Below are 19,287 nucleotides of genomic sequence, written 5' to 3'. Positions count from 1 at the left end.
GGATTTGAACAGAGACTAGCTATGAGGGAAGAATTAAAGGACAGAGACGAGTCAAAGATAACACTGTGGGGGTGGGCCTGGGAGACAAAAAAAGGGAGAGTGGAGTTGTCAATGGTGACTGAGAAGGTAAGTGCTGAAGAAGGAAAAAATGAGCAGACTGAAGAGGCAGGACATCCCTTGGGAGAGGTCTGAAAGGCAGCTGGAGATGCAGGACAAAACAGGGCGGGTGAGATTAGGGGTGGAAGGTAGATATGGAATCACCCCACACAAGTGGTAGTTGAAACCCTTGGGAGTAGATAAGATTGCTGAGATTGAAGAGGAGGAGGCAGCAGCTGGGAATGGAACTTTGGCGGATGCCAACAGGCCAGAGCTAATGAGAATGGTGCAAGATAAGATGGGAGCTGGAAGAGCAGCGATTTGATAAGGCCAAGAGAGGTGAGCACGTGGAGCAGTGCTGTGAAAGGCAGCACTAGATCGAGAAGAGCAATCATGCAGAAGTGCTCCCAGGATTTAGCTAGGAATGGCTCATTGGCGACCTTTCTTAGGCTGTTTCAATGGGCTAGAGAGGATGAAATCTAGGCTAGAATTAATCAAAACTTTGAGAAGAGCAGTGCAGTCAGTTTCTAGTAGCATGTCCATAATAGAGATGAAATGACAGTGGCACTGATAATTTGTGTGTTAACTGGAGTGGTAAGGCGGCTGCATATCAAAATTAGACAATTTACTGAAATATTACAGTGAAGTTTTTTTAAACACATAATTCTCCATGCAAACGCCTAATTCAGAAGCTGTATTTGAGGCAGACCTATAAACAAAGGACCCAAAGAACTTCTTGTTTCTATTCTAAACTGAGCAACTATATTGATGATACACAGGCATGTGCTATGCAGCAGTTTGCGAAAGTGATTTTAGTGAGCACACTGACACTAGAACCTGATTCTTCCCCACCATACACAGTTCTTTTTAAAAACAACAACTATTCACCCTGCACAAAGAAATATTAAGCAAAAACACAAGTTATGTAACTTATCAATGTATCATTGATTACTCAAAATTCATAAAGGCACCTGTGCAGCCAATAGACCTAATTCAGAAGTGATTTATAAAATGGTATCAGAGTTAAGACTCTCCCCTTACGCTAATTTACACCCCTTTACATTCAGACTCCCCTAGATTTATTCTCTCCATGTGTTAAGGATTCTGAGTGTAATTTACACCCTAAACAGCTGGATTCTTTAATATACACCATGTTATAATAGCTCCTCAGGGTATAAATTATCCCCACTTTAGACTTCCTGGCACATGGGCCAAGTGAGTGTGAACAGGCTGAAGAAGAATCTGAGCAAAAGGTAGTTTAAGTTACTCACCTTATGCATCATATTTGCCTCTGGCCCAATTACAGCTTTACAAACTGTGCTGGTACAAGGCCTACTTGGTGCATACTGCTTGCTTTTCTCCCATTTAATTTTGTATTACCATGAGATGGCTTCTTGCTTCAAAGCCCTGCAGTCAGGCTAAAAACCCCTAAAATCTCCAAGAGCCTCCCATATCAATACCCGTTCCCTGATCCTTGATGGTTTAACGTTTTTCACTCTTCAGCATACAAATTTGCAGATTAAATGGCATTACATAAATCCACAGTGCCCACACAGAAAAATTCAAATTTTCAGATCACTAAAGAAAAAAATATTTCTAATCATTCACAAGCACTTACAGCTTTTTTCATAGGTTCACAAGGAATTTGAGAAATGTTTGTAAAATATATTTAAAGATGCAGGAAGACAATCTTGTGAGTCCCATAACCTTCCAAATGCCCTGCAGAATGGTAAACTAATCATAATTCAATAGTCTCTGGAGATGCCTTAGTTTTTTTCATTTGGTTCTCAAGCTGAAATATCCTGCTAAAAATTCTCATGGCTTTCCCTAGTAATCATAATTATTGTACTATTTTCTCCTCTTTCACATACACTCCTTATGTTCAGCTGTTCCACAGGTTGTAAATCATTCCATGACTAATTGGAGATTCCCTCTGTATGTTTCAGAGATTTTCCTGGTTTAAAATTACTTACCTTAAACCAAATTTAAAAAAAAACCAACCAACCAACTCACCCACCCACAAACCATCTGGCTGATCAGAAATAATTTCCAGCTATGTGGTATGTGTCTGTCAATGATCTAAACATACATGCTTTAGCCATTTTTAAAAAGAGCTCCTACTCTGCACTCCTTTATTATGGAAAAAAATAACTTACATTTGATATTCTGCTTTTTCAATTTCCTACACTTTAGTCCCAGTTAAACTCAGAATAAACAGTCTGTACATTTGAAAGACAAGTTCAAACTTGGGGCACAGGAGCAGAATATCCAATAGAGCAAACACTCCTGTCACAAGGCTGCTCCTTAGAGGAGCAGGGCTTTACATTTCCTAACCAGGCCATACTAGATGAGATAGCATCAATGAACAAAAGGGGTTTATCAAGAAGTACTGTACATATGAGCTGCTTTTTTAATTCAAGAGATTAACAAGGTCACTCGGGTGGTGGTGGTTTTTAAAATAAAAATTACTCACTTATATTTAACAGCCTCGCCCAGTTCTGCATATAAGTGCATTGAATAGTGAGAGTATTTCCATGGGCACAAGCCTTGACTACAAATCTAGTCACACTTATGGACAGATTCTCCAGAGCTCAGCAGTCAAGGGATCGATCTCTTTGGAAAATCTGTCCACTTATTTGGGTGCCTAACTATGAACAGCACTTCTTTGGAAAATCTGGCCCTTACTGCAAAACGTGATCACCAGGAAAAAAAAAAAAAAAAAGCCATGACTATTGCCCTCTCACAGTCGTCTATTTAATGTATGTATGTGTGTGTGTGTGTGTGTCGGGGGTGGGGGGGGAGAGAGGCTATAAATTTACTTTGAATTTTTGAAGTAAAAAGGAAAAATAAAAGCAAACCTTTCTAAGCTTCACATCCCATTTTACACCCACCCACTTCACAGAACATAGAATGATAGCTATAAGGAAGATAGTGGTATTATGGAAATTAAAGCAAGGCTAGATCTATTAAATCACCCGGTCCATGTCCCTGTCAGCACTAGACTGTTCTTCACAGTACTTTTTCTATTAGTTTGTATTAGGAAATCAGCTTATCTAGCCTATTATTAAAATTTCTCAAGTGTTGGGGATTCCACTGCTTCCTGAGGGAGTTCTATTGCATTGAGGCAGGGGATTGTCTCAAAGGCCTTTTCTGAGGGAGGGAAATCTTCCAACTGCTCACACTGAATAGAAAATTAGTGGACTGATATTCTCTCTAGGAAAGATTTTATAGCCACCAAGTCTATTAAAGGTCAAGTGATAATGATGTATACCTTGAACAGACTGCAGTATAATGTCCCTATAACAGAGCGCTCACCTTTGCCTATTCACTCTTTAATGTTAATTCTCTTGATACTTTGAGTGTTACAGCACAGGATATTAGGCTCACAGTGGCTTTGGTTTTTAAGACCACTTTAAGAGATATTCACTGTTACAATTTGTGTTTTTAAAGTTATGTGATGCACTTAGATATGAGATAGAGGCAATATAAGTTTAAATAAGACAAATAAGGATTCAGAGGATAATTAAAAACACCTCACATGCCAGTTTAATAAATAATTAAAAACATTGATTTTCAAGTTGAAGAGATCAAGGCTGTGATGAAACTCATGGGTCTCCATCAAATCAGAGCTGCTACAAATGACTGTAAGCTCCCAGATACAGTTCTAATTCTTTAGCAGTTTAACCTGGAGGTCAGTGAATATATTCAAGCAAACTCCTTGATGAAGGATTTTTAAGAGAGGAGAATGCAGTAGATAAAGACATATGCCTTCTTGGGGTTCTAGATTGAAGTAACAGGGAATGTTGCAAGTCACTTTACTACAGTTCCTCAGTTTGGAGATAATGTTTATCCACGTTTGTAAGATGCTTTGAGATTAATGCATGAAAAGTGTTATGTAAATTCATACTTGTTAAATATCAATGATGTGCTTGGTGTTGTTTAAAATGATCTCGGCTCAGAAATGCTTAAATCTAAGTGCCTGCTCCTACAAAGACATGCCTCTCATTTAATTTACAATTCGTTGCCCTGAAGCCCTCATTAAGATTACAATCTAAACAATATCAATTTATGATAACGCTAATATGGAAATATTGTACAGAGAAGTTGTAACAAGTCCTCTGCCCAGCCTTCTTCCCGGGGCCCACTGGCTGCCCCAATAAAGCACAGAGGCTTTTCCTTCTGCAGCACCCATGGCTTTATTTAGACTTCTCCCACCACCAGTGATATACTATATACAGTTTGCAGGCCTTACAATCTCCACTTCCATCCAGATCCTACTCTCAGCCCGGATAGTGACCTTCTCCAGCCATCGCCCCCCACTCCTTCTGGCTGCCAGCCAGCCTTTATAGCCCTTGAAGCCTCAGGCCCACAGGTGCAGCCAGTTCTAAAGGCCAGGCACCAGCCTTCTCCCCAGCCCCAATCTATTTCCCCTGATTGGGGCTAGCTGAGCAGGGGCTAATTAGGTGTCTCTGTACCAGCACCCTGCTACAGAAGTGCAACTATATTGTTTGTGAATACTTTTCAGTATTAAAATAAATTTATACAAATCTCCCAGACTCAGATCTAGACCCATCTCTGTGAATCTGGGATTTTCTAAAGGAAAAAACATATCGCACCTATTTGTTTTTTTAATCTTTTATTATAAACAATCCTGTAGTTTTCAGAATGTGATTGCTACATACTATATAACAAAAACATTCCTAGCTGACCTGATATCAGTTTAAAATTGCTTACATAGGTCTTTTGCTATATTAAATCGGAACCAGTGTAAGGAAAATCTTTAAATTTTTGAGGGATTTAGTCTAATACAAGGAAAACACCTTTACAAACATGAAATAGAATTAAAGATACATGTTTCATCATATATACATAAGCAGCTAATGAAACTTGACAGACACATGAGAGAAATTTTATTTGAACATAAATAGATTTTTAAAAGTAGATTTCTTTCTCATGTATATAACATTATTTTGGTTTCTACACTGAACAAGTTCTTTAAGACAGAAACAAAGACTTCATCCTATAAGAGAGATTCCTGTATATTACTTCGGACATGGGCAATCACGCACATGGGGATGCAAGAAGAAGTGATAGCACATTTATTAATACAGTTTACACAGCAATCCTATACAATGATTTAATTTTTCATTTACATGTGTACAAGTCACCTTTGTACATGGGATGCCATCTTTGCAATGCCATTGAAAGCAGGCATCTCCCTGAACAGGCTGTATCAGTTCCAGTGTTTGTATAAAAGATAAAGCAAGTGTCAAAAAGCAGCACCACTTGGCTTTCAGAATCAAGGATCCGCTGAACTGTGCATGTAGTGGAGGCAGCGAGGCAAGTACACTGACCTCTTTGGGTTCAAACAGTTCCCAATGTGAAAGGTTAATATGGGACCCTTTAATTCAACTCCTCCTATTTATAAAATGCAGCTGTTACAAACATAATTGCTTTCCTTAGATCCACTGCAAAGCCATACACTTTTGCCCTTCAGCTTTTCTTTAAGCTGCTGCAAGCGTCTGGTTCTTTTCCCCAGAGAGGAGTTTGGCTTTTACATGATCTTTTATGCAACTTAAGCCATTTTTCAAACTGAGGGCTGAATTCAACACAGTTAAATTTGACCCATGAATGTTTCTTTAATGCAGAATCTGGGGGAGCATGGGAGAGGGCAGTACAAAGATAGGGAGAGGCGGTGACCAACTGTCAGAGTGTGGTGAGCCCTCACAGCTCCCCTTGTCTTCAACTGGATTTGTGGGTGCTCAGCACTTCTGAAAATTAGGCCTAAAGTCTTTTGTGGGAGTCTGTAAGGGGTCCACTTTGTTTTAGGCACTATAGTGTGAAAGGAAAGGCCCTGGTTCGGCTGTTCAGTTCTTTGTTTTAACCGTGAAAATGTCCTTTGTTCCATTAAAAACCAATGCCTGAAAGGCATTTAGACAAACTAGAAAATGAGGTGCAGGTAATGCCTTTTAAGACCTGCCACAGTGTTTAGACAAATGCCACTAGCAAATTCCACCCAAATGTCACCAGCTTAAAACACGTTACCAAGAGAATCAACAGATTACACACATCCATATTCATACCAGACAGTCTGCTGGTCCCCATGGGGATCTGGAGATCCAGGAGTGCTCCTGGAGCTGCCCCCTCTGTTGGATTCCTCTATTCCCCCTGCACCAGTGTGGCCTTCTGGTGACCTACTCTGGCATTTGTTAATGAGGGCATCACTCCGACTTTGCCCTTGGGTAACATCGCCCTCACTGTTACTAGAGGCAGCTCTGACAGGAGTCACGGTGGCCACTTCCCCGGAGTGTGCGGCTGGCTTGGATTTGACTTTAGCCGGTGTATATTGTGTGGGTGAATAGTGTTGCCCAGGCACTGCACTCACTCGTTCCTGCTGCTGCACACTGTTGGCAGAGGCAGAAGACTGATGAAATGAAAGAGGCCTCTCCTCCTTTGGAGGTGCCAGAGAAAGACGTCTCATGTCAAGCTGCCGACAACGGGAATCGACAGCTTGCAAGGTGCACGCTGCCTTTGCAGACTGTGGTCTGTCTCGTACGGTAGCGTGAGAGCCTGGGGGCACAGACAGCCGCAAGGTCTGACTGCCAGAGTCTTTGCCTGCACGAACATCTGCACCCAGCTTCTGAGGGCTCTCCTGTCCGTATGTCTCTGGGCCTGTGGCTCTCAGGAGGTCTGCAGAGGCCAGACTAAAGGCTCTGCTCAGGGAGGCATTCCTCTGGCTCATTGTACTGGTCTGCTGCGGTTGTGCCATTGGCCTCAGCCCACTGAGCGGCTGATGTGGTGGTGTGGGAGGAAGTTTAAGAGATCCTGTGGCGTTTGCCAGCACCTCAGATTCAGCTGGTCTAAGGTTGGGTTTGACATAGTGTCCAGGTTTAGCCACTCTCCCCTCTTCACTGGCGATGGTCATTTTTATAGTTGGTGACACATAGCTGGTAGGCGTCTTAGCTGTCTCCTTTCTACCTGGCTGACCCAGCTGGTTCCCAATAGGAGGGGGTTCATTTGCTTTTCTAAAATAATCACTCAGCAAGTCATCTCTGCTACTGGAAGTGTCCTATGGGGAGAAAATACATACATGGCACATTAATGGCAATACTGTTATAAGGAAAATGTGTTTAGCGAGCACTTTTCCTCTCAAGGATGTCACAACATAATTCCACACATCAAGCAACCCAGGGATCAACACAAAGTAATTGTATGACAGAGAGCACTTGGCACTATGTACAACATGCCTCACCTTCAAAGTGCTTTACGCACTAATTGGTGTGTCAGTGTCAACTTTTGAGGGACCCTCAACATCTTATATAAAACCACTTATTTCATGCCTATAGCTGAGAGCACTGGGGGAAAAGTATCTAAATGTAGATCTATGAGTTACATGATGATCAAAATTAGATTGTGGCAGCCTTATTTGCCAGTTTAATTGTCACCAGTTAAAGAAATTCATCTTGATAGCACCCTGGGCTGCAGCTCTTTTGCTTCATTTAGTATCGGCCAATTTAGTGCACATCAGTGATTGAGTGTTTGTTGTTTCTAGAACGCAGGCTGTTCTGGACAACACCTTGTTCCAATATTAGTGAAACAACAGGAGATTACTCTAAGTGGAGATGTGCTAGCAGCCTACTATAGGGCAATTTCATTGGGCTTGGGTTTTTTTGGACCAAGACCAACATACTGCATGTGTTAAATGCTGTATGTACAATAGATGAATGATTGATCATCCAGAAATTAATGTGCAATATTCTGAAGGCAAATAATTAACCTGGCCACAAAAGAAAATATACAATAAATGCTTAATTGAGATGGACTCAGGCAAAACATACGGATGACACTATCAACTGCTGTTGAGATATTAGTACAAGGCATGCTGTGAATAGTTAATGGACGTGTTAGTTATAAAAAGAATGTGCTGAAACAACCTGATGTACAGACGTTCCCTGGCTTACGCAAGACCCGACTTATGCAAATCCGCATTTACAGAAAAAGTTCCGTAAGCTAGAAATAGGAGGGTTTTTTGCTTAATGGTCAGAGATACGTTTCCGACTTACGCAAAATTCGAGTTACGCAAGGCGTTCCGGAACGGAATGCTCGCGTAAGTCGGGGAGCGTCTGTACTTCATTTCTTTGCTCTTCTCTGGGTAAGTATGTCATGGTTTAATATATCTTTTCATTTCACTAGAATTTACAGAGAAGGTTACTTCCAGGAGCAAAACCCATTTTGCTCATAGTAAATAGTAATAGTTATAAAATGGCAGCTCATGATAATTCCTTACTGTGTCAGAAGCATTCCAGGTTCAATCAAATGCTAAGAGCCTGGGTTATTTTTTTATGTTAGTCTAAATCTCTGTAGTGCATGTTAAAATTAGAGGGCCACCATATTGTGCTATTACAATCCTCCCAACAAACAGGGGCTCATGCGCAGCACTAGAAATACTTTAGGGATCATTAATATGAGTAATTTGGCTACTTTAGTTTTTACACTAAAGTAGCGATGAAACATTAAAACAAGCTTCCATAGGCATTAATGTGCTTGCAGGCTGGAGTGAGGGGTGAGCTGTTAACTGCACAGTGATAGCGATGGATACCCTGGGGATATACAGCGAAGTTGATCTCCTATTCCCCCTGCCAGTTCTGTGCCTCAGACTGTCACGACACGAACGACTGAGGACTGGTTCGACTGAACACGAAGGTTCCTGATGGAGGGAATGAGATGGGAAATGGCAAGAGGGATACAGTGCATCAGCCTCTAACAGAAATTGGTGCAATGAGATAATTTCGGTCTCATTTAAGCTGTGTTGCCGCTGAAAAGGAACAAGGATGACAGAAAGAATGAAAATGGAGACATGATCACATGGTTACAGACAACAAGTGTTTTGCAATCAACTAATTTACCACTAGGCACTCAGAACAAGGGACTACGATACATTTTAAAAGGTTTGTCTTAAACACTGAGGACCAAAATTCGCTGATGTCATAAGAGGGTGGGACTCCAATTACATCAGTAATGCTACTGGGCCGTTGATGTACCATTAACTTTCACTCACTTATGCCAGCAGTGAATTTGGTCTGAAGACATCAACATGTTTTGTACTGCGACATTTCACGTGACTGGTATGCATCATCACTAAGCGATACAAGACATTTACAAACAAATGCATATTATTTCCTACAAAACATCTTTAACTGCACAGTGAAATACTGCAGCATTGATTTCACCAACAGCACAACAGTACCACACGGTTCATAGAAACAGATAACACAATCCAGGGGAACAGAGACTTCCCTCCCTCAAATCCTTAATAAAATCCTCCTGAAAAAACTGGATTGTGAGATTTTTTTAAATAGAGCAGACCTTCTTTAAGATGCACACTTTATAATTCAATTAATGATGGTCGTCAAGCTTTAGTTTTCGGCAGAGATTTAGCAGCCGAGAACTGTATCAAAGGCTCGGATGATTAAAATTTAATTCTGCAGAATACTGCACAGTACAGTTACTAGTTCACAAATAATTAAAACTCATCTAAACTTAGAGCTGGTGGAATAATGGGAAAGTTTAATCACAAAGAATTACTGGATGAAAAAAATACCAATATTCCAACAAATATCACTTACAATGAATTATTTCACTAGCTCTAGTTACAAATATAAAAATAAACTAACAGGATATTTGTGATGTATTATCCTGAGGTTTTTTGTGGGGGTTGTTTGCTTAAATACTGATTTGCAAAATTCATAGCTCACAATGAGTTCTGTGTAGCTCGAAGGCTTCTCTCACCCAGAAGTTGGTCCAACAAAAGATATTACCTCACCCACCTTTCCACTGTAATGAGTCTCACAGTCATTAGTGAGGATCGCACAGTATTTCACTGTATTGGGGATTGGCCCTGCTTTGAGCAGGGGGTTAGACTAGATGACCTCCTGGGGTCCCTTCCAACCCTGATATTCTGTTCTCTATGCTTCTATTTCTTATTTGTCACCTCCCCGTCAGATCAGCTTGGAATGTTTTCATGTCACCTGAGATAGCTATAGTTTTATTTTACGTACACTCGGTGGGGATAACTTGTTGGTCTCTTCCAGAAACTCTTCCAAAGTCACCATGTCACTGTCAGGAGAAGCAGATCGCTGCCTGCCAGCATAGGATTGGCTTGGGTTACTCCTCTGAGGTATGTCATAAGAAATCGAACCATTCCCGTGAAGGGAGGGGTCTTGTCTGTTGTTAGAGCTTAAGATGGCAGAAGTGGAATGATAGCTGTAGATGTCTCTGGGCAAGGCAGGTGTGTCTCTACTTGGCACCATATCTTCACTGCTGAGGCTCTCAGCTCTGCCGTAGATACGATCTGAAGAACCTGAGGAGGGGAAAAAGCAACATTAAAAACACTTATTTTCCTCTATTTTAGAAGAATGTCAACTCCCTACTGAGTTAGGTATGTATGATTCAGTTCCTTTTCCATGCTGAATATGTCAACTAAAATTAGACTTTACAATCATTATTTCCTCCTCCCCAAAACCATATGAAATCAGAACTTCAGAATACCAGGAACAGTACACATTCCAGAGTTTCAAAAAGGAATCCAGTTAAATGAGCCGAGGTACTTGCCCCCAGAACAGCAGTAAGAAGTTCTACTTCATGAGCCAGATTCTGAGCCATAACAGAAGAGCACACACAAAAAAAGTCAGCTTTGCACTACCTTGATCTTGGGGCTGGTGTGTGCAGGGCCAGTCCTCAAGTACAAAGTACAGCAGCCTTGATGCTCCTCTAAATTACGCTGGTTGCTAATGGTCCTAAGGAGCTGAAACAGCTGCCAGGGGGTTGGTACAGTGTGGTAGTATCCTGGCCACATCCCTTCCTATGGCCACACTCTTTGCTAGCAGCAGGGATAACAGTTGAGCCTCTGTGTCAGCTCTGTGGCACTAAAAGAGCCTCCTAGCCCTGGCATTGTGCCAACTTGAGCGCCACAATTTGCCAGTGAGGCAGCACAAAGTGGTTTCACCACATTTAGCCTAATATGTTAATCCTTGTTAATATAGACAGAACTCTAGCAATCTAGAGAGCATAGAATCATAGAATATCAGGGTTGGAAAGGACCTCAGTAGGTCATCTAGTCCAACCCCCTGCTCAAAGCAGGACCGATCCCCAACTAATTCATCCCAGCCAGGGCTTTGTCAAGCCTGACCTTAAAAACCATTAAGGAAGGAGATTCCACCACCTCCCCAGGTAACCCATTCCAGTGCTTCACCACCCTCCTAGTGAAAACGTTTTTCCTAATATCCAACCTAAACCTCCACTGCAACTTGAGACCATTACTCCTTGTTCTGTCATCTGGTACCACTGAGAACAGTGTAGATCCATCCTCTTTGGAACCCCCTTTCAGGTACTTGAAAGCAGCTATCAAATCCCCCCTCATTCTTCTCTTCTGCAGACTAAATAATCCCAGTTCCCTCAGCCTCTCCTCATAAATTATGTGCTCCAGCACCCTAATCATTTTTTTACCCTCCACTGGACTCTTTCCAATTTTTCCACATCTTTCTTGTAGTGTGGGGCCCAAAAAGCATGTTTATCTTACAAAGCTGTGCACAGAGTGAGAATGCTGGAGAACTGCTTGTATATACAGACAGTTTAAATCTGGAGTTTCATCCATCAGAATACCCCAAAATTATGCCTTTGATATGGCAGAAGAATCGGTCTCTCTCTGTCCTAGAATTCATGCCCTGTTAGTCATGATCATGCTTTAAAAAAATCATTCTTGCTAACATTGTTTCAAGTCTCTGTGGTAGCCAGGCCCTGCTCAGGTAACAAAACCATGTTATTTGTTCTAGCCCAACTGGAAAGAAAAGAAAATGCTTTGCATGCAATTCAATTTCATTTCCTATTCGTCAGAAGGCATCTCAGCTCTGAAAATATCTTACCTTTCAAGTTGAGAGGTGAACTGCTGCTGGATGCATTTCGACTGCTCTCTAAACTATTTGGCTTGGAAACTGTAAAGAAAGAGGAATATTAAGTTCATGAGCACATAAGGTCTGGACAAAACGTAACATTTTCAAAAATGCCTATGTGACTTAAGAGCCTAAGTTCCATTGACTTTCAGTGAGACTTAGGATGCTAAATGCCTAAGTGACTTTTTAAAATATGACTTTGGCACTTTTGAAAATTTTACCATAATGTGATGTACATCAAGTGAGAAACACAAATCAACCCTGTTCTTCCTTTGTGAGGTGTTTAAGAACATCTCATTTTCTTACTATCATTTTGTGCAGAGAAATGTATTCTTCAGTTTGCTTCTACAGTAATTAGGTTTGCCACAAAGAGAAATTTTAATGATGAAAAGGGCTAATGTGATATTATGTTTGATATACTAAGGTAGTTTTTATTGGTCCAACTACGAAACATGCATTTTTATTTCAAACATTAAGTTTTCTCTTTCTCCTCCTCTATTTTCAATTTCCTTTTTAGAGGTGAGCTAGTGAATTTTTAGTGCTGTTAACCAGCTTGCAAATTCAAAGTCCTCCAGGAAGGCACTTATTACCCAGTGCTGCTGCTACCATCCCCGAAGAAATCTACTACGGCTGATTCCATCCCTCCCTGTTATATGCAAATATTGATCTTAAAAATCAGTGCATTCACCTGTATTGCATGCACTGAACATGTTGCTGCTGAGGCAGGTCTTGATTAGGAATTTCTTCTTCTTCTTTTTTAAGTTTCATTGGGAAATAATTAATTTTTTTAAAAAAATCTTAAGATAAAAATAAAACATTTGGATCCAAAACCCCCAAAGAAATGAATAATAAATAATTTCAGATCATTTTATAATCCAAGTTTAACTATAATGGCCTATGAGGGTTTGTTTAGACATTATGAAGCAGGCCCCAATATAGGGGGTTAGTGTAATCTTACATTCCATAAACTTACCATGTTGTCTGTTTCTTGAAAACTCTACCTCAGAGGATTGGTCACAAAGATTATCCTCTGAATTATATCCTGGAAAGAATATAAAATGTAGTAGGTAACATTAAGTTTAGGAAGGTCAATCCCACAGATTTGCCTTGAACAGACCATTACAGTATAAATGGAAGAGCCTGTTGAGTGACTTTATAAAGGTTACATGGGAGAAGTATCCATCTCTTTGGCCACCATTTTGAATCAATGGGCCCACAGCAGGGCCGGCTCCAGGCACCAGCTTAACAAGCAGGTGCTTGGGGCAGCCAAGGGAGAGGGACAGCATGTGTGGCAATTCGGGGGCGGCAGGTCCCTCACTCCTCTAGGAGCGAAGGACCTGCCGCCGCCGATCGCGGCTTCACCCACCCCCACCCCCCAATTGCCGCCACCGCTCGCAATTGCGACCGCGGCTTTTTTTTTTTTTTTTGCGCTTGGGGTGGCAGAAATGCTGGAGCCGGCCCTGGCCCACAGTCAAGTTGAGTTGGAGGGAAAGACTAGTGCATTGTAATGCGACCTCCCACATGATAGCTTTGCTAGTGTAAAGAAGCCCTATAACTAGGGCCCTACCAAATTCACAGTCCATTTTGGTCAATTTCAGTCATAGGATTTCATGATTTCAGCTATTTAAATCTGAAATTTCATGGTGTTGTAACTGTAGGGATCTTGACCAAAAAAGGAGTGTGGGGGAGGAGTTTGTAAGATTATTGTTGGGGGGTTGCACTACTCAGGGCTGGCTCCAGGGTTTTGGCCGCCCCAAGCAGCTTAAAAAAAAAAAAAAAAGTCGCAATCGTGATCTGCGGAGGCAATTCAGCGGGAGGTCCTTCGCTCCGAGCAGAAGTGAGGGACCATCCGCCAAATTGCCGCAAACAGCTGGACGTGCTGCTCCTCTCTGAGGTGGCCACCTCAAGCACCTGCTTGGTAAGCTGGCGCCTGGAGCCGGCCCTGACACTACTGCTACCCTTACTTCTGTGCTGCAGCTGGCAGTGGTGTTGCCTTCAGAGGCTGGGCAGCTGGAGAGTGGTGACTGCTGACCAGGACCCCAGTTCTGAAGGCAGCACCGCCACCAGCAGCAGTGCAGAAGTAAGGGTTGCATGGTATGATATTGCCTTCAGAACTGGGCATCCAGCCAACAGTCGCCACTCTCTGGCCGTCCAGCTCTGAAGGCAGCCCAGAAGTAAGGGTGGCAATACCATGACCCCCCTAAAATAACCTTGTGATCCCCCTGCAACTCTTTTGGGGCAGGACCCCCAATTTGAGAAATGCTGATCTCCCCCGTGAAATCTGTATAGTATAGGATAAAAGCACACAAAAAAGACCAGATTTCATGGTCTGTAACATGTTTTTCATGGCCGTGAATTTGGTAGGGCCCTACCTATAACTTATCAAAGGGACCACTGTGTTACAGCTAGAGCCCTGCGTGGATACAAAAATGTGGATCCGCATCCAATCCTCATCCACCAGAATCAACGTGCAGCCAACCTACGATCTGCTAGCCTTCTTGCAGAAGGGAGGGTGGAGGAGGGAGCGGAGATGAGCGAGCGGGGGGTGGGGTCTTGCAGGGTGGAGGTGGCACAAGGACGGGGACTGGGGGTAAGGGGTGGTGCAGGGCCGGGGTCTTGAGGAGAAGGGACGGTGTGGGGGTTGGAGGGAATGGGCGTCGCATTGTGCGCTGCTCCCGGGGGCTCGCAAGTGATGGCAGCAGCAGTGCGTGTTGCATCAAGTGGGGCGAAGGGGTTAGGCGCTGGGGCCCTGCTTGCTCCAATCCCTGTGGCCGGAGCCAGTGGGCCAGGAGCGCGGCCAGTGCTGTCAGGACGAGTCATAGTGGGGACGCTGGCGCTGTCTGAGGGACCCGAGCTGCTGGACAGGAAACAGCGCAGCGAGTGGGTGCTGGAGAGCCCTGACTCTGGACTGCCACCCAATCCCAGCCACTGGCCGCTGGTCCCAAGCACACGTCACCCCTTGGGCTGCTCATTTGGATACTGCGGGGCAGGCGCCGCCAGTGAGTAGAGCCCTGCGCAGTTGTATCCGCATCCGATCCACTATCCACAAAAAATGGTCCATGGATATTTGCATCCAGGGATTTGGCTATCCACAAATATGAAGCGGATATCCATGGATTTGCAGGGCTCTAATTATAGCATGTGCTGAGCTTCTGTAACTGCAGAAGGCCTATTATGTACCTTGCAGTATCTGTTATGATGGGAGGTCACATTACAGCAGTGGTTCCCAAACTTTAACAACCCGCGAACCCCTTTCACTAAAATGTCAAGTCTCATGAACCCCCTCCTAAAAATGAACATTTCCATGGATTTTCTCCCTTACCTCAGGATAAATTATAAAAGCATTGATCTTGGACATATAAAGTTGTTTTTATGACATGCTTATTACACACTATTATTATTTATCATTACAGTATTTTTATTATGTTATGAAAATGGCAACACTTTTCCAAGATCTCACTGCTGTAGCTGGTATCACTTTTGATTAAGCCTGTTATAAGACAAGGCTCCTATCAGAAGTGCCAGTAGAAAAAAGGGATGAGGGAGCAAAGCCCCCACGCACCACAAGGACTGGGGGAGCACTGCCAGAAAAGTGGGGGGCCCAGGGAGGCCACCGGAAAAAAAGGGCAGGGACCCACAGGGAGGCATGCTGATGTGGGGGCGTCATGTGACCCTCATCACCCCCCATACTGGCGCCTCTGGCTCCTATGTTTCATCAAGGAGTATCAGATGTGAAACAGCATGAAGGTATTTAAGAAGCCAACTCAAAGAGTTCCTCCAACAGAAGCATTCAGATCTTGAGCAGTCCAGGTAAACAATGCACATTGCATCAAAGCTTAAACTTGTTCTTCATAATAATTTAAACACAGTAGCAGCCTATTTAATTTTAAAAACAGCAAAAAAATATCCACCTCCCTTTCTATTTCGTAAAAGGAGTCTTGAAGTTTAAATCTCCTTAGTGTGATAGATATGCTTGCTTTGATCTGCTTAGCTCTTGGATGTCCCCAAGGCTCCGGGTTGCTGGCCTGTGCTGCCCGGGGTCCTTATGGACAGTTCTGTCTGCCATTAGGGAATTTTTTCCTGAGAACCCCCTGTAACATTTTGTGAACCCCCAGGAGTTCACGAATCCCAGTTTGGGAACCACTGCATTACAGTGAAGTGGGGGCTCCAAGTACTGGGAGTTGGACTAGCTGTAGATAGACTAAATACTAGCTTACACAACACACCTTTGGGTTTGCTTTGGTGCCTGGAAGTGGGAGTAGAACTTGAAGTGGTCAAATGGATGGCTGAGGTAGAGTAAGTTCTGGAACCCAGCTCCACGCAGTGCTTAGTAGCAGAGTCTGCTGAATTTTCAACATTATCATTGCTGCCTCCACGTTGGGAAATTCGGTTTTGTTTTAGATCCATTAATGCTGAGTAGGGGAGAAAGAGGTAAATAAATGAGGCAATAGAGGACAACACAATCAAACATGTATCTATCCACTTTCATATAGACACAACAAGCAGGCACACACAAAAACGCACAACAGAGGCGCTAGTTTTGCAAGCTTTTCAAGAACCAGTTCACTCTTGGGGAAGAGATTTCTGTAACCAGTTTTGCAATCATATGTCTGCTCACTAGGGAGCTTAGGAGTGACAAGGGCTCATTTAGTGTCAGTAGGAAGGTTGTTTTTTATACATGCAACACATATTGTGAAAGGAAGAGGATAGACATGGGAGCAAAGACATGAAAGCAGAAAAAATAAGTGGGATATGAAATGCCTTAAGGTACATTTTATAAGCACTTGCTTCAGTAATAAAAGGGAATAAAGCTTTGATATACTGACAAGTCAAAGCCATATTCAAAACAAAGATTCCTGAGTTTAAAATCACCTAACAGGATTCATGAGAAGATATAATTTCTGTCCATACAGAATTCTGCTGTGATAAGAGTCAGACTCTCCAGAGGGTTTAAACTCTCCTCCTTCAATGCACTGATTTCTTAAACAGCATTTTGGGATAACAACAAATACTGCCTGCTAAAATATTAAACACCCCTAGATGGACAGAAAGGCTTTTTTCCAGTGATGAGGTGGAATGTATTAAAACCCCCAAATTAACACGGCTGATACACATTTTAAGGCTCAAATAAAACAGAGCAAAATGTAAAGCTTTCATTTTAGAAAACAGCCTTGATGAGAAGCAAGATTCTGGTTTCCTAAATTTTTCTGAAGTGAGGTTAATTAACGGTAATTAGATACTGAAAACAAAGCAGAGCAAGGCGGTCAAAATAAACAGCTAGCAGGGACAAAACAAAATTGGTTAGTTCAAAGGCACAGGGCAGCAACAAAAATGTAGTAGAGAAGGTGGACTAGGGTACTATTGGGTTATGCTGTTTCTGAAAGTTTCTCAGAAAAAAATGTCTTTTATAGCAGAGGTAGTCTGTGTGTGCTACTACAGCATGGGGTCTGCACCATTTTTACTCTCTCCCACTTTTTATAAGTTTATAGCATGGCCATAAAAATTGTTATGGGCTAAAACTTGCCATGCAAGTCGATATTTCAAATTGCCTTTGAAAAATGAATTTAGTGCCTTTCAAACATGCTGAATTAATAGCCCTGGAGACTGATGCTCTGTATTAATCCAAACAACAAGTAGTGACAGTGCAAACTTCTCTATGCTGCTATACCAGTGTGCTCAGCTCTGGTATGGAGGAATCACCTCTAGGAGAGAAAGGGGAGTTTGGCTTTCTGCTGAGGATGATCACAAGGGCACCAACTGTGATATGGACACTTGTCCAACAGGAAGTGGATTGTGACCATGAGTTCGTTTCACAGGCAATGACTATTAGATGGTAAGGAGTTTGGGCAACTAAAAGAGATCAAATCGCCTTTTTTGACATAAAAACACACTCAAAAGCCAAATTCTCAGAGGCTCAGATCTTACCCCTCCAACTTACAAAACTTCTAAAAATGGATGTTTAGACTGCAAATGTTGAGACATTTGGAAAGTAGTATTGCTAACGAGTGCCACTATATTTCCAGATTTAGACTGCCTGGAAGCACAGAGAAATTGTAATAAGTTGGCCATCTTAAATTTAGCTGCACAGAGCACTGGAAAAATCTCCAAGATTTGAGCGTGCTTATATATTAGCTTCGTATTTTAGTAGTGATAATACATTGTAGGAAGCATAGCAAAAGCAATTTCCACATTTCAACTGGACATGATGCAAGTCTGTGATTGCAAGAAAACAATGAAGCGCACAGCAACTTCACTTACTTATAACGTGCACCACAGCCAGTATACATACGCATACTGTATGTCATGAGGTCCCCTAAAAGTATACTGCATTGAAGAAATGATCCATAGTGTGCAATAATGATTCATCTTCTACTGAAAAAATTAAGTCCACATTCACTAATCTGTGCTTGTATTTAGTTTATTTTAAGGACATGCTGAGTGTTTGTACCAATGTGTGTGTTCATTTAAGCATGTGGGTTCTTTGGTTTAAACTTGAGAAATATATGAAAATAAAGACAAGGTGTTAGAAATCTCCCATTTCCGAGAAAGAAAGAGTTTCATTAGGAGAGGATGGGATGTCGGAAGAAGACCAGAACCGCAGACGATTAGTGAGAAACTGATGATTCGATGGAGACTTAGGAGACTTTTCTTTGTCCTTGCTTTTGCTTCTCAAAAAGGCAATCTTTTTGCGTTGAGCAGCTAAATTATCATCACCCAGGTATTCCAAAAAGAAGAAGAAGAAAAATAGTGAACAAAAAAATAGAAATATAACTAAAATGTCTTAAAACAGCTAAGTGACAACACAATCCAGTGAAACATGAAAAAGACTAAACTAACACTAAATAATGTTTAGGGAATCAGATTCATGATTAGTTAATACAGTACACATGAGCAACCTCTACCTAAAATTGCCAATAATGTCATCCGTGATATAATATGTATTAAAATACATTATATAATATGTTTTAATACATTTTATATCACGGATGACATTATTGGCACACACACACACACACACACACACACACACACACACGATATAATTCATGTACATCGATACATTACTTAGTGGTACCATATATAGATTACTTAGGGTTTTATACAGATGTCCACCACCGCAGGATCTGAGCACCTTCCATGTAAAATCAGTAGTAACAGTGAAGTCCTTAAAGGATTTCATGGAGTCCCTGGCACTCTGAAGGGGCCTGACTCTACATTTCTTGCTCATCTCAAACTTTCCTTT

At 42.0% G+C, this 19,287-nt stretch overlaps 1 protein-coding gene across 3 annotated transcripts in view; it reads right to left on the bottom strand.

Moving 5' to 3' along the window:
* Nucleotides 1–4,719: 4,719 nt before the first annotated feature.
* CCDC88C (coiled-coil domain containing 88C) overlaps nt 4,720–19,287 on the bottom strand; it is a 133,714-nt gene continuing 119,146 nt past the window's right edge. Inside the window, exons 26-31 of one of the 3 annotated variants that reach the window (XM_034768084.1) lie at nt 16,271–16,456; nt 13,018–13,086; nt 12,018–12,086; nt 10,155–10,456; nt 8,696–8,911; nt 4,720–7,165 (exon numbers count right to left, since the gene is read on the bottom strand). In XM_034768084.1, the coding sequence (XP_034623975.1) occupies nt 6,158–7,165; nt 8,696–8,911; nt 10,155–10,456; nt 12,018–12,086; nt 13,018–13,086; nt 16,271–16,456 (1,850 nt within the window). In that variant the 3' untranslated portion in view covers nt 4,720–6,157. Of the gene's footprint in view, nt 7,166–8,695; nt 8,912–10,154; nt 10,457–12,017; nt 12,087–13,017; nt 13,087–16,270; nt 16,457–18,308; nt 18,744–19,287 lie in introns of those variants that run through there. The other 2 variants (XM_034768085.1, XM_034768086.1) reach the window with 2 other exon arrangements.

Source organism: Trachemys scripta, chromosome 4, assembly GCF_013100865.1.
Source record: "Trachemys scripta elegans isolate TJP31775 chromosome 4, CAS_Tse_1.0, whole genome shotgun sequence".
NCBI classification, from domain to species: domain Eukaryota; kingdom Metazoa; phylum Chordata; order Testudines; family Emydidae; genus Trachemys; species Trachemys scripta.
This window is presented reverse-complemented; position numbering and strand designations above follow the sequence as displayed.